We start from the raw sequence: 12,500 nt of genomic DNA on the forward strand, positions 1-12,500 counted from the left end.
TAGTGGTGGAGGAGGAGATCAGAGTTCTGGATGGGGTGTAGTGGTGGAGGAGATCAGAGTTCTGGATGGGGTGTAGTGGTGGAGGAGGAGATCAGAGTTCTGGATGGGGTGTAGGAGGTGGTGCAGGAGATCAGAGTTCTGGATGGGGTGTAGTGGTGGAGGAGGAGATCGGAGTTCTGGATGGGGTGTAGTGGTGGTGGAGGAGATCAGAGTTCTGGATGGGGTGTAGTGGTGGAGGAGGAGATCAGAGTTCTGGATGGGGTGTAGTGGTGGAGGAGGAGATCAGAGTTCTGGATGGGGTGTAGTGGAGGAGGAGATCAGAGTTCTGGATGGGGTGTAGTGGTGCAGGAGATCAGAGTTCTGGATGGGGTGTAGTGGTGGAGGAGATGGGAGTTCTGGATGGGGTGTAGTGGTGGTGGAGGAGATCAGAGTTCTGGATGGGGTGTAGTGGTGGAGGAGGAGATCAGAGTTCTGGATGGGGTGTAGTGGTGGTGGAGGAGATCAGAGTTCTGGATGGGGTGTAGTGGTGGAGGAGGAGATCAGAGTTCTGGATGGGGTGTAGTGGTGGAGGAGGAGATCAGAGTTCTGGATGGGGTGTAGTGGTGGAGGAGATGGGAGAGGTACTGGGGGGCCGTGGAGGGATTTGTAGGTGAGCAGGAGGAGTTTGAAGGTGATGCGGTGTTTGACCGGGAGCCAGTGCAGACGGGCGAGGATGGGGGTGAGGTGCTGCCAGTGCTTGGTGCCAGTCTATCTATCTATCTATCTATCTGTCTATCTGTCTATCTATCTATCTATCTATCTATCTATCTACTGTCTATCTATCTATCTATCTATCTATCTATCTATCTATCTATCTATCTATCTATCTATCTATGTATCTATCTATCTATCTATCTATCTATCTATCTATCTATCTATCTATCTATCTATCTATCTATCTATCTATCTATCTATCTATCTATCTATCTATCTATCTATCTATCTATCTATCTATCTATCTATCTATCTATCTATCTATCTATCTATCTATCTATCTATCTATCTATCTATCTATCTATCTATCTATGTATCTATCTATCTATCTATCTGGTGTGGGTGAGAAGCCTGGCAGCGGAGTTCTGCAGTACTGAAGTCCTGTTCATTGCAGAGTCTGGTAACCCGGACAGGACTCCATTACAATAGTCCAGGCGGGAGGAGATGAAGGCACGGATGAGGGTCTCTGTGAGGAGAAGAAGGCATGGATGAGGGTCTCTGTGACGGAGTCTGGAGATGTTGTTGAGGTGGAAGAAGGCGGATTTAGTGACAGATTTGACATGTGACTGGAATGAGAGAGTGGAATCCAGAATGACACCCAGGGGCTTCACCAGGCAGAAGGACGAGGCACCTGCAGGTTGGGAGATGTCGGGGGGGCAGAGGCGGTTGATGGTGCTGAACAGTAACCTGGGATGGTTTAGCTGGTTGATGAGAGTAGGGTTGAGTTGAGTAGTACTGCACCTTTCTATTGTAAAGTGCTTTGAGTTGCATTCATGTACGAAAGACGCTTTATAAATAAAGTTTCACTTCACTTCACTTCACCTTGGCGGGTTGTGTGTGTGTGTGTGTTTTTGACACTAAGAAGTTCAATCTAAAAGATACATTTATCTGTCCCTGAGTTAGGGTTAGTTGGGCTAGTTAGGGTTCATTGGGCTAGTTAGGCTTAGTTAGGACTAGTTAGAGTTAGTTAGGGTTAGTTAGGGCTAGTTAGGGCTACTTAGGGTTAGTTAGGACTAGTTAGTGCTAGTTAGGGCTAGTTAGGGCTACTTAGGGTTAATTAGGACTAGTAAGGGTTGGTTAGGACTAGTTAGGACTAGTTAGGGTTAGTTGGGGTTAGTTAGGACTAGTTAGGTTTAGTTAGGGTTAGTTAGGGCTAGTTAGGGTTATTTAGGGTTAGTTAGGACTAGTTATGGTTATTTAGGACTAGTTAGGACTATTTAGGACTAGTTAGGGTTAGTTAGGACTAGTTAGTGCTAGTTAGGGTTAGTAAGGGTTAGTTAGGACTAGTTAGGTTTAGTTAGGGTTAGTTAGGGCTAGTTAGGGTTATTTAGGGTTAGTTAGGACTAGTTATGGTTATTTAGGACTAGTTAGGACTATTTAGGACTAGTTAGGGTTAGTTAGGACTAGTTAGTGCTAGTTAGGGTTAGTAAGGGTTAGTTAGGGCTAGTTGGGGCTAGTTGGGGCTAGTTAGGGTTAGTTTGGGTTAGTTAGGACTAGTTAGGGTTAGTTAGGGCTAGTTGGGACTAGTTAGGACTATTTAGGGTTAGTTAGGACTAGTTGGGGCTAGTTAGGGTTAGTTAGGGCTAGTTGGGGCTAGTTAGGGTTAGTTTGGGTTAGTCAGGGCTAGTTGGGACTAGTTAGGACTATTTAGGGTTAGTTAGGGCTAGTTGGGGCTAGTTAGGGTTAGTTAGGGTTAGTTTGGGTTAGTTAGGACTAGTTAGGGTTAGTTAGGGCTAGTTGGGACTAGTTAGGACTATTTAGGGTTAGTTAGGACTAGTTGGGGCTAGTTAGGGTTAGTTAGGGCTAGTTGGGGCTAGTTAGGGTTAGTTAGGGCTAGTTAGGGTTAGTTAGGACTAGTTGGGGCTAGTTAGGGTTAGTTAGGGCTAGTTAGGGTTAATTTGGGTTAACTGACTCTGTGTGTGTAGGATCTCTCCACTGTCACCCCCGTCACCCTCTATGTGGATCACCATGGTTACTTCCTCTACTGGACCGACCAGAACAAGGTAATACACACACACACACACACACACACACACACACACACATACCCTTCTCTAGAACAGACATGTAACCCTAGCCTTCTCCCTCTCTAACAGGAAACAGACATGTAACCCTAGCCTTCTCCCTCTCTAACAGGAAACACACACACACACACACACACCCTTCTCTAGAACAGACATGTAACCCTAGCCTTCTCCCTCTCTAACAGGAAACAGACATGTAACCCTAGCCTTCTCCCTCTCTAACAGGAAACACACACACACACACACACACCCTTCTCTAGAACAGACATGTAACCCTAGCCTTCTCCCTCTCTAACAGGAAACAGAGTTGTTGGACATCACCTTTATAAAAGATGTTAGAACTGGGAGGAGCAGTAAAACCCCCAAGGTAGGTCTGACCCTGACCTCTAACCCTGACCTCTAACCCTGACCCCTGACCTTGACCCCTGACCCTGACCCCTGACCCTGACCCTAACCCTGACCCCTGACCCTGACCTCTAACCCTGACCCTAACCCTGACCCCTGACCCTGACCCCTGACCCTGACCTCTAACCCTGACCCCTAACCCTGACCCCTGACCCTGACCCCTAACCCTGACCCCTAACCCTGACCCCTGACCCTGACCCCTGACCCTGACCTCTAACCCTGACCCTAACCCTGACCCCTGACCCTGACCCCTAACCCTGACCCCTAACCCTGACCCCTGACCCCTAACCCTGACCCCTAACCCTGACCCCTGACCCTGACCCCTGACCCTGACCTCTAACCCTGACCCCTTACCTTGACCCCTGACCCTGACCCTGACCCTGACCCCTAACCCTGACCCCTGACCCTGACCCCTGACCCTGACCTCTAACCCTGACCCCTAACCCTGACCCCTAACCCTGACCCCTGACCCTGACCCCTGACCCTGACCTCTAACCCTGACCCCTAACCCTGACCCCTGACCCTGACCCCTAACCCTGACCCCTGACCCTGACCCCTAACTCCCCCAGGAGGCAAAGCTGCGTGAGCTGCTGGACGTGGGAGGGAACCTGGTGGGTCGCATAGAGAACCGCATGCTAATGGTCGTCACGGGAACGGACATGGTCAACACCACATACCTCAACTTCATGGCTCTGCAGGAACACGAGGCCAAGGTAAACACACACACACACACACGCACGTGCGCACGCACACACACACACACACACACACACACACACACACACACACTCTGTGCTGTGGTTGCAGGAGTGGTCAGAGGAGCTGTTCTCTCTGGCCTCCAACCTGCTGTCTCTCAACATGAACCGTGAGGCGAGTCTGGAGAAGGCGTAAGTACTAACTAGTATCACTAAAACAACTAGTTATAACATCACTAACTAGTATCACTAAAACAACTAGTTATAACATCACTGACTAGTATCACTAAAACAACTAGTTATAACATCACTGACTAGTATCACTAAAACAACTAGTTATAACATCACTAACTAGTATCACTTAAACAACTAGTTATAACATCACTAACTAGTATCACTTAAACACCTAGTTATAACATCACTAACTAGTATCACTAATACAACTAGTTATAACATCACTAATACAACTAGTTATAACATCACTAACTAGTATCACTAAAACAACTAGTTATAACATCACTGACTAGTATCACTAATACAACTAGTTATAACATCACTGACTAGTATCACTTAAACAACTAGTAATAACATCACTAACTAGTATCACTAATACAACTAGTTATAACATCACTAATACAACTAGTTATAACATCACTAACTAGTATCACTAATACAACTAGTTATAACATCACTAATACAACTAGTTATAACATCACTAACTAGTTATAATATCAACATCAACCCCCACTACTCTACCCTAACACCTACCCCCCCCACCCTAACACATATTCCCCCCAGCCTAACACCTATTCCCCCCAGCCTAACACCTATTCCCCCCAGCCTAACACCTATTCCCCCCAGCCTAACACATATTCCCCCCAGCCTAACACCTATTCCCCCCAGCCTAACACCTATTCCCCCCCAGCCTAACACCTATTCCCCCCAGCCTAACACCTATTCCCCCCCAGCCTAACACCTATTCCCCCCCCACCCTAACACATATTCCCCCCAGCCTAACACATATTCCCCCCAGCCTAACACATATTCCCCCCTCCCTAACACCTATTCCCCCCCCTCCCTAACACCTATTCCCCCCAGCCTAACACCTATTCCCCCCCCTCCCTAACACCTATTCCCCCCCAGCCTAACACATATTCCCCCCCACCCTACCCCCCCACAGGTACACCAGGTTGGTCCTGCAGCCCACCCAAGACGGCCGGATTCCTGTTAAGAAGTGAGTAACTCTGTAGGCTCCTCCCTCTCTGTAACTCTGTAGGCTCCTCCCAGTAACTCTGTAGGCTCCTCCCTCTCTGTAACTCTGTAGGCTCCTCCCTCTCTGTAACTCTGTAGGCTCCTCCCTCTCTGTAACTCTGTAGGCTCCTCCCTCTCTGTAACTCTGTAGGCTCCTCCCTCTCTGTAACTCTGTAGGCTCCTCCCTCTCTGTAACTCTGTAGGCTCCTCCCTCTCTGTAGGCTCCTCCCTCTCTGTAACTCTGTAGGCTCCTCCCTCTCTGTAACTCTGTAGGCTCCTCCCTCTCTGTAACTCTGTAGGCTCCTCCCTCTCAGTAACTCTGTAGGCTCCTCCCTCTCTGTAACTCTGTAGGCTCCTCCCTCTCTGTAACTCTGTAGGCTCCTCCCTCTCTGTAACTCTGTAGGCTCCTCCCTCTCTGTAACTCTGTAGGCTCCTCCCTCTCTGTAACTCTGTAGGCTCCTCCCTCTCTGTAACTCTGTAGGCTCCTCCCTCTCTGTAACTCTGTAGGCTCCTCCCTCTCTGTAACTCTGTAGGCTCCTCCCTCTCTGTAACTCTGTAGGCTCCTCCCTCTCTGTAACTCTGTAGGCTCCTCCCTCTCTGTAACTCTGTAGGCTCCTCCCTCCCAGTAACTCTGTAGGCTCCTCCCTCTCTGTAACTCTGTAGGCTCCTCCCTCTCTGTAACTCTGTAGGCTCCTCCCTCTCTGTAACTCTGTAGGCTCCTCCCTCTCTGTAACTCTGTAGGCTCCTCCCTCTCTGTAACTCTGTAGGCTCCTCCCTCTCTGTAACTCTGTAGGCTCCTCCCTCTCTGTAACTCTGTAGGCTCCTCCCTCTCTGTAACTCTGTAGGCTCCTCCCTCTCTGTAACTCTGTAGGCTCCTCCCTCCCAGTAACTCTGTAGGCTCCTCCCTCCCAGTAACTCTGTAGGCTCCTCCCAGTAACTCTGTAGGCTCCTCCCAGTAACTCTGTAGGCTCCGCCCGGCTTGAGAAGGTGTGATGTGATTGGTTGTTGATGTCATCATGTGTGATTGGTTGTTTCTCTTCCTCAGTATCCTGCGGATGTTCTCAGCAGACAGGAAGAGAGTCGAGACGGCGCTGGAGAGCTGCCAGCTGCCTTCTGGACGGGTAACTAACCCTAACTTAACTTAACTAACCCTAACTAACCCTAACATAACTTAACTTAACTAACCCTAACATAACTTAACTTAACTAACCCTAACTTACCCTAACTAACCCTAACATAACTTAACTTAACTAACCCTAACTTACCCTAACTAACCCTAACTAACCCTAACTTAACTTAACTTAACTAACCCTCACTTACCCTACTTTAACTAACCTACCCTACCTTAACTTAACTTACCCTAACTTAACTTAACTTACCCTAACTTACCCTCATTTAACTTAACTAACCCTATGTTAGAGGGTTAACTAACCCTAACTTAACTTAACTAACCCTAACATACTCTAACATACCCTAACTAACCCTAACTGAACGTAACTAACTATAACTAACCATAACTAACCCTAACCCTAACTCACCCTATCTTAACTTAAATAACCCTAACTTAACTTAACTAACCCTTACTTAACTTAAATAACCTTAACTTAACTTACCCTTACTTAACTAACCATAACTAACCCTAACTAACCCTAACTAACCTTAACTAACCCTAACTTACCCTAACTTACCCTAACTTAACTTAACTTAACTAACCCTCACTTAACTTACCCTAACTTACCTTAACTAACCCTAACATACCCTTACTAACCCTAACTAACCCTAACTAACCCTAACTTAACTTAACTAACCCTAACTTAACTTAACTAACTTAATTTAACTTAACTAACCCTAACCCTAACCTAACCTAACTTGATTGATTGATTGAAAACTTTATTAGAAGATTTGCAGAAGTAGGTACATGAAAGTACATATTACATACAAGGTCAACTAACAGGATAAAAACCCAAGAAAGCCACTGGCTTATTTCAATTGGGGTCCTTGAACTAACCCTAACTTAACTAACCCTAACTTAACCTAACTAACCCTAACTTAACTTAACTAACCCTAACTAACCCTAACTTAACGAACCCTAACTAACCCTAAATAACCCTAACCAACCCTAACTTACCCTAACTAACCCTAACCCTAACTAATCCTAACTAACCCTAACTTAACTTAACTAACCCTAACTAACCCTAACTTAACTTAACTTAACTAACCCTAACTAACCCTAAATAACTCTAACTTAACTAACCCTAACTTAACTAACCCTAACTAACCCTAACTTAAGCTAACTAACCCTAACTGAACGTAACTAACTATAACTAACCATAACTAACCATAACCCTAACTCACCCTATCTTAACTTAAATAACCCTAACTTAACTTAACTAACCCTTACTTAACTTAAATAACCTTAACTTAACTTACCCTTACTTAACTAACCATAACTAACCCTAACTAACCCTAACTAACCCTAACTTACCCTAACTAACCCTAACTTAACTAACCCTAACTAATCCTAACTTAACTAACCCTAACTAACCCTAGCCCTAACTAACCCTAACTAACCCTAGCCCTAACTAACCCTAACTAACCCTAGCCCTAACTTAACTTACCCTAACTAACCATAACTAACCCTAACCCTAACTAACCCTAACTTAACTTAACTAACCCTAACTTAACTTAACTAACCCTAACTTAACTTAACTAACCTTAACTTAACTAAACCTAACTTAACAAACCCTAACTAACCCTAACTAACCATAACTAACCCTAACTAACCCTAACTTAACTTAAATAACGCTAACTTAACTTAACTAACCCTAACTTAACTTAACTAACCTTTACTTAACTAACCCTAACTTAACTAACCCTAACTAACCCTAACTAACCCTAACTAACCCTAACTTAACTAACCCTTACCTAACTAACCCTAACTAACCCTAACTAACCCTAACTAACCCTAACTTAACTAACCCTAACTAACCCTAACTTACCCAAACTTAACTTAACTAACCCTAACATACCCTTACTAACCCTAACTAACCCTAACTAACCCTAACTTAACTTAACTAACCCTAACTTAACTTAACTAACTTAATTTAACTTAACTAACCCTAGCCCTAACTAACCCTAACTAACCCTAGTCCTAACTAATCCTAACCCTAACTTAACTTAACTAACCCTAACTAAACCTAACTTAACTAACCCTAATTTAATCTAATTTACCCCAACCCTAACGCTTGTTTACAGGGTTGTTTACAGGGTTGTTTGTTTACAGAGTTGTTTGTTAACAGAGTTGTTTGTTTACAGAGTTGTTTGTTAACAGAGTTGTTTGTTAACAGAGTTGTTTGTTTACAGGGTTGTTTGTTTACAGGGTTGTTTACAGAGTTGTTTGTTTACAGGGTTGTTTGTTTACAGGGTTGTTTGTTTACAGAGTTGTTTGTTAACAGAGTTGTTTGTTTACAGAGTTGTTTGTTTACAAAGTTGTTTGTTTACAGGGTTGCTGGTTTTTTGTTTACAGGGTTGTTTGTTTACAGGGTTGTTTGTTTACAGGGTTGTTTGTTTACAGAGTTGCTGGTTTTTTGTTTACAGGGTGACTCGATCCCTCTGGAGGATTTCACTGCTGATGTTTATAAAATGTTTCTGTCCAACATCTGTCCTCGGCCTGAACTCACCACCGTCTTTACTGAGCAGTGAGTCTGACCTCTAACCCCTAACCTCTAACCCCTAACCTCTAACCTCTAACCCCTATCCTCTAACCTCTAACCTCTAACCCCTAACCTCTAACCTCTAACCCCTAACCTCTAACCTCTAACCCCTAACCTCTAACCTCTAACCCCTAACCTCTAACCCCTAACCTCTAACCTCTAACCCCTATCCTCTAACCTCTAACCTCTAACCCCTAACCTCTAACCCCTAACCTCTAACCTCTAACCCCTATCCTCTATCCTCTAACCCCTAACCTCTAACCCCTAACCTCTAACCCCTAACCTCTAACCCCTAACCTCTAACCTCTAACCCCTAACCTCTAACCTCTAACCCCTATCCTCTAACCTCTAACCTCTAACCCCTAACCTCTAACCCCTAACCTCTAACCTCTAACCTCTAACCTCTAACCCCTATCCTCTAACCTCTAACCTCTAACCCCTAACCCCTAACCTCTAACCTCTAACCTCTAACCTCTAACCCCTAACCTCTAACCTCTAACCCCTAACCTCTAACCTCTTACCCCTAACCTCTAACCTCTAACCCCTATCCTCTAATCTCCAACCTCTAACCCTGACCTCTAACCTCTAACCTCTAACCCTGACCTCTAACCCCTAACCTCTAACCTCTTACCCCTAACCTCTAACCTCTAACCCCTATCCTCTAATCTCCAACCTCTAACCCTGACCTCTAACCTCTACTCTAACCCCTAACCTCTAACCTCTAAAGTTATTTGGTGTGTTTATGTTTATAATACATATCTTAAGGTCTACATTGTCTGTATGTGTTTCCCACGCCTGCCTCTAGGGGCGCTGTGGGCAGCTGCATGTCTCTGGAGGTAATGACAGAGTTCATCAACAACAAGCAGAGAGACCCGCGGCTCAACGAGATCCTGTATCCCCCGCTCCGCCCCGGCCAGACCCTGCTGCTGATGGAGAAATACGAACCTGACCACAGCCTGCTGGAACGAGGTGCACACACACACACACACACACACACACACTCACACAGAGACACAGACACTCACAAACTGTGTGTGTGTGTGTGTGTGTAGGCCAGGTCTCTCTGGAGGCCTTCAGCAGGTACCTGGCCAGCGACGACAACGGCGTGGTTCCTCCTGAGAAGCTGGACCAGAGTGAAGACATGACCTTCCCCCTGTCCCATTACTTCATAAACTCCTCCCACAATACCTACCTCACAGGTAACTCCTCCCACAATACCTACCTCACAGGTAACTCCTCCCCCTAACCCTACCTCACAGGTAACTCCTCCCCCTAACCCTACCTCACAGGTACCTAATTCCTCCCACAATACATATCTCACAGGTACTAACCCTAACTCCTCCCCTAACTCCTCCCCTAACTCCTCCCCTAACTCCTCCCCTAACTCCTCCCCTAACTCCTCCCCTAACTCCTCCCCTAACTCCTCCCACAACACCTACCTCACAGGTACCTAAATCTACCACACACACACAGACACACACACACACACACACACATACACACACACACACACACACACACACATACACATACACACACAAACACACACACACACACAGACACACACACACACACACACATACACACACACACACACACATACACACACACACACACATAAACACACACACACACACAGACACTTTATTGGCGGGTTAGGGTTAGATGCGAAGGGGATACGTGTGTGTGTATGTGTGTGTGTGTGTATGTATGTGTGTGTGTGTGTGTTTGTGTGTGTATGTGTATGTGTGTGTGTGTGTGTGTGTGTATGTGTATGTGTGTGTGTGCAGCGGGCCAGCTGGCGGGGTGGTCCGGTCTAGAGATGTACCGTCAGGTGCTGTTCAACACTGTGTGTGTGTTTGGCTAGTCCATGGGAGGGTAGTTCATTTGGAGGTTATTTTATTTGTTTGATTTGTGATTGGTTAAAAGTATGCATGCGGAGAGTGATTGGCTTAGATAGAAATGGGGGCGGGCTTAATGAGTGTAATCTGCGTGACAGGGGAAACGGAAGGTTAGTTGTAGAGAGAGATGGGAGTTGGTGAGTTGAGCTCTGAATGATTGTGTTTGTTAAATATTTTCTGTTAGTTCGTTCACTGTTTGGTTGTTATATGTACTAATAGATCGATGTGTTTTGTCAGTTTTACAATCTGTTTAATTAAGGAAGAAGGAAAAGCAAACCGAATTTCCGAATGTTCTGTCACCCTTTCTCTTCACCCTCTATACCTCCGACTTCCAGTTTAGCTCCGACCAGTGCCACCTGCAGAAGTTTTAGGATGACTCCTCTATCGTCGGTTACATCACAGACGACAGGGATGAGGAGTACAGGGCCCTGGTGGAGAGCTTCGTGCAGTGGTGCGACACCAACTACCTTTTGCTTAACACCAGCAAAACAAAGGAGTTGGTGGTGGATTTTAGGAGGAAGAGAAGGACCCCAGCCCCCATCACCATCAAGGGGGTGGAAGTCGAGAGGGTGGACTCCTACAGGTACCTGGGAGTACAAATTAATAACAAACTGGACTGGACTGACAACACCGAGGCTCTTCTCAGGAAAGGGCAGAGCAGACTGTTTTTCCTGAGAAGGCTGAGGTCTTTCGGTGTCTGCAACAAGCTGCTGCAAATGTTTTATCAGTCGGTGGTTGCCAGCGTTCTGTTCTTCGCCGTGGCCTGCTGGGGTGGAAACATCTGTGCCAGGGATGCTGCGAAGCTAAACAAACTGGTGAAGAAGGCCAGCTCTGTGGTGGGGACTGGGCTGGACAGCCTAGAGGTGGTGGCAGAACAGAGGATGGGGAAAAAACTGGCGGCCATGCTGGCCAATCCCTCCCACCCGATGTACTGCGAGCTGGCAGGGATGAGGAGCAAGTTCAGCCACAGATTTGTTCTCCCCCGTCAAAGTACAAAAAGATTTGGACAGTCCTTTATTCCAGCTGCACTCCGACTCTACAACCAGGCCCTGCAGGGTGGGGGAGACCTGGAGATGGAACTTTTGGAACTTTTTACTTATTGAGCCTGCACTGTTTTATGTATTTTAGTGAATGTTTTTCTGTTTTCTGTACTGAATGTTTTCTGCCCTAACTGAGCTGTTTGACAACAAAATTTCCCCATTGGGGACAATAAAGGTTTTCAATCAATCAATCAATCAATCAATTGTTTCAAGTCTCGTCATATCACCCGCACTGCCGGAGTAAGCAGAAGATTCACCCATTCAGCTAACTAGAGGGAGAGCTGAACAGTGTGTGTGTGTGTGTGTGTGTGTGTGTGTGTGTGTGTGTGTGTGTGTGTGTGTGTGTGTGTAGCGGGCCAGCTGGCGGGGTGGTCTAGCGTGGAGATGTACCGTCAGGTGCTGCTGTCGGGGTGTCGCTGCGTGGAGCTGGACTGCTGGAAGGGACGAACAGCCGAGGAGGAGCCGGTCATCACACACGGCTTCACCATGACAACAGAGATCAGCTTCAAGGTCCCTAACCCTAACCCTAACCCTAACCCTGACCCTGACCTTGACCCTGACCCTGACCCTAACCCTGACCCTAACCCTGACCCTAACCCTGACCCTTATATATATACACACACACCTAACCCTAACCCTTATATATACACACACACCTAACCCTAACCCTTATATATATACACACAGCTTCACCATGACAACAGAGATCAGCTTCAAG

The 12,500-nt window shown here is 46.1% G+C and overlaps 1 protein-coding gene across 1 annotated transcript in view; it reads left to right on the forward strand.

The window, feature by feature from the left end:
• The window catches only part of plcb1 (phospholipase C beta 1), a gene marked incomplete at both ends in the record, with an annotated part of 33,753 nt that overhangs the window by 703 nt on the left and 20,550 nt on the right, over positions 1-12,500 (forward strand). Inside the window, 10 exons of the mRNA XM_080539861.1 lie at positions 2,679-2,756; positions 3,076-3,144; positions 3,752-3,895; positions 3,990-4,069; positions 5,058-5,111; positions 6,174-6,249; positions 8,726-8,826; positions 9,647-9,810; positions 9,894-10,040; positions 12,135-12,292. Of these exons, the coding sequence (XP_080395987.1) occupies positions 2,679-2,756; positions 3,076-3,144; positions 3,752-3,895; positions 3,990-4,069; positions 5,058-5,111; positions 6,174-6,249; positions 8,726-8,826; positions 9,647-9,810; positions 9,894-10,040; positions 12,135-12,292 (1,071 nt within the window). The remainder of the gene's footprint in view (positions 1-2,678; positions 2,757-3,075; positions 3,145-3,751; positions 3,896-3,989; positions 4,070-5,057; positions 5,112-6,173; positions 6,250-8,725; positions 8,827-9,646; positions 9,811-9,893; positions 10,041-12,134; positions 12,293-12,500) is intronic.

The sequence above is a fragment of the Nansenia antarctica genome, assembly GCF_963989245.1.
Source record: "Nansenia antarctica genome assembly, chromosome: 9".
Classification (NCBI taxonomy): domain Eukaryota; kingdom Metazoa; phylum Chordata; class Actinopteri; order Argentiniformes; family Microstomatidae; genus Nansenia; species Nansenia antarctica.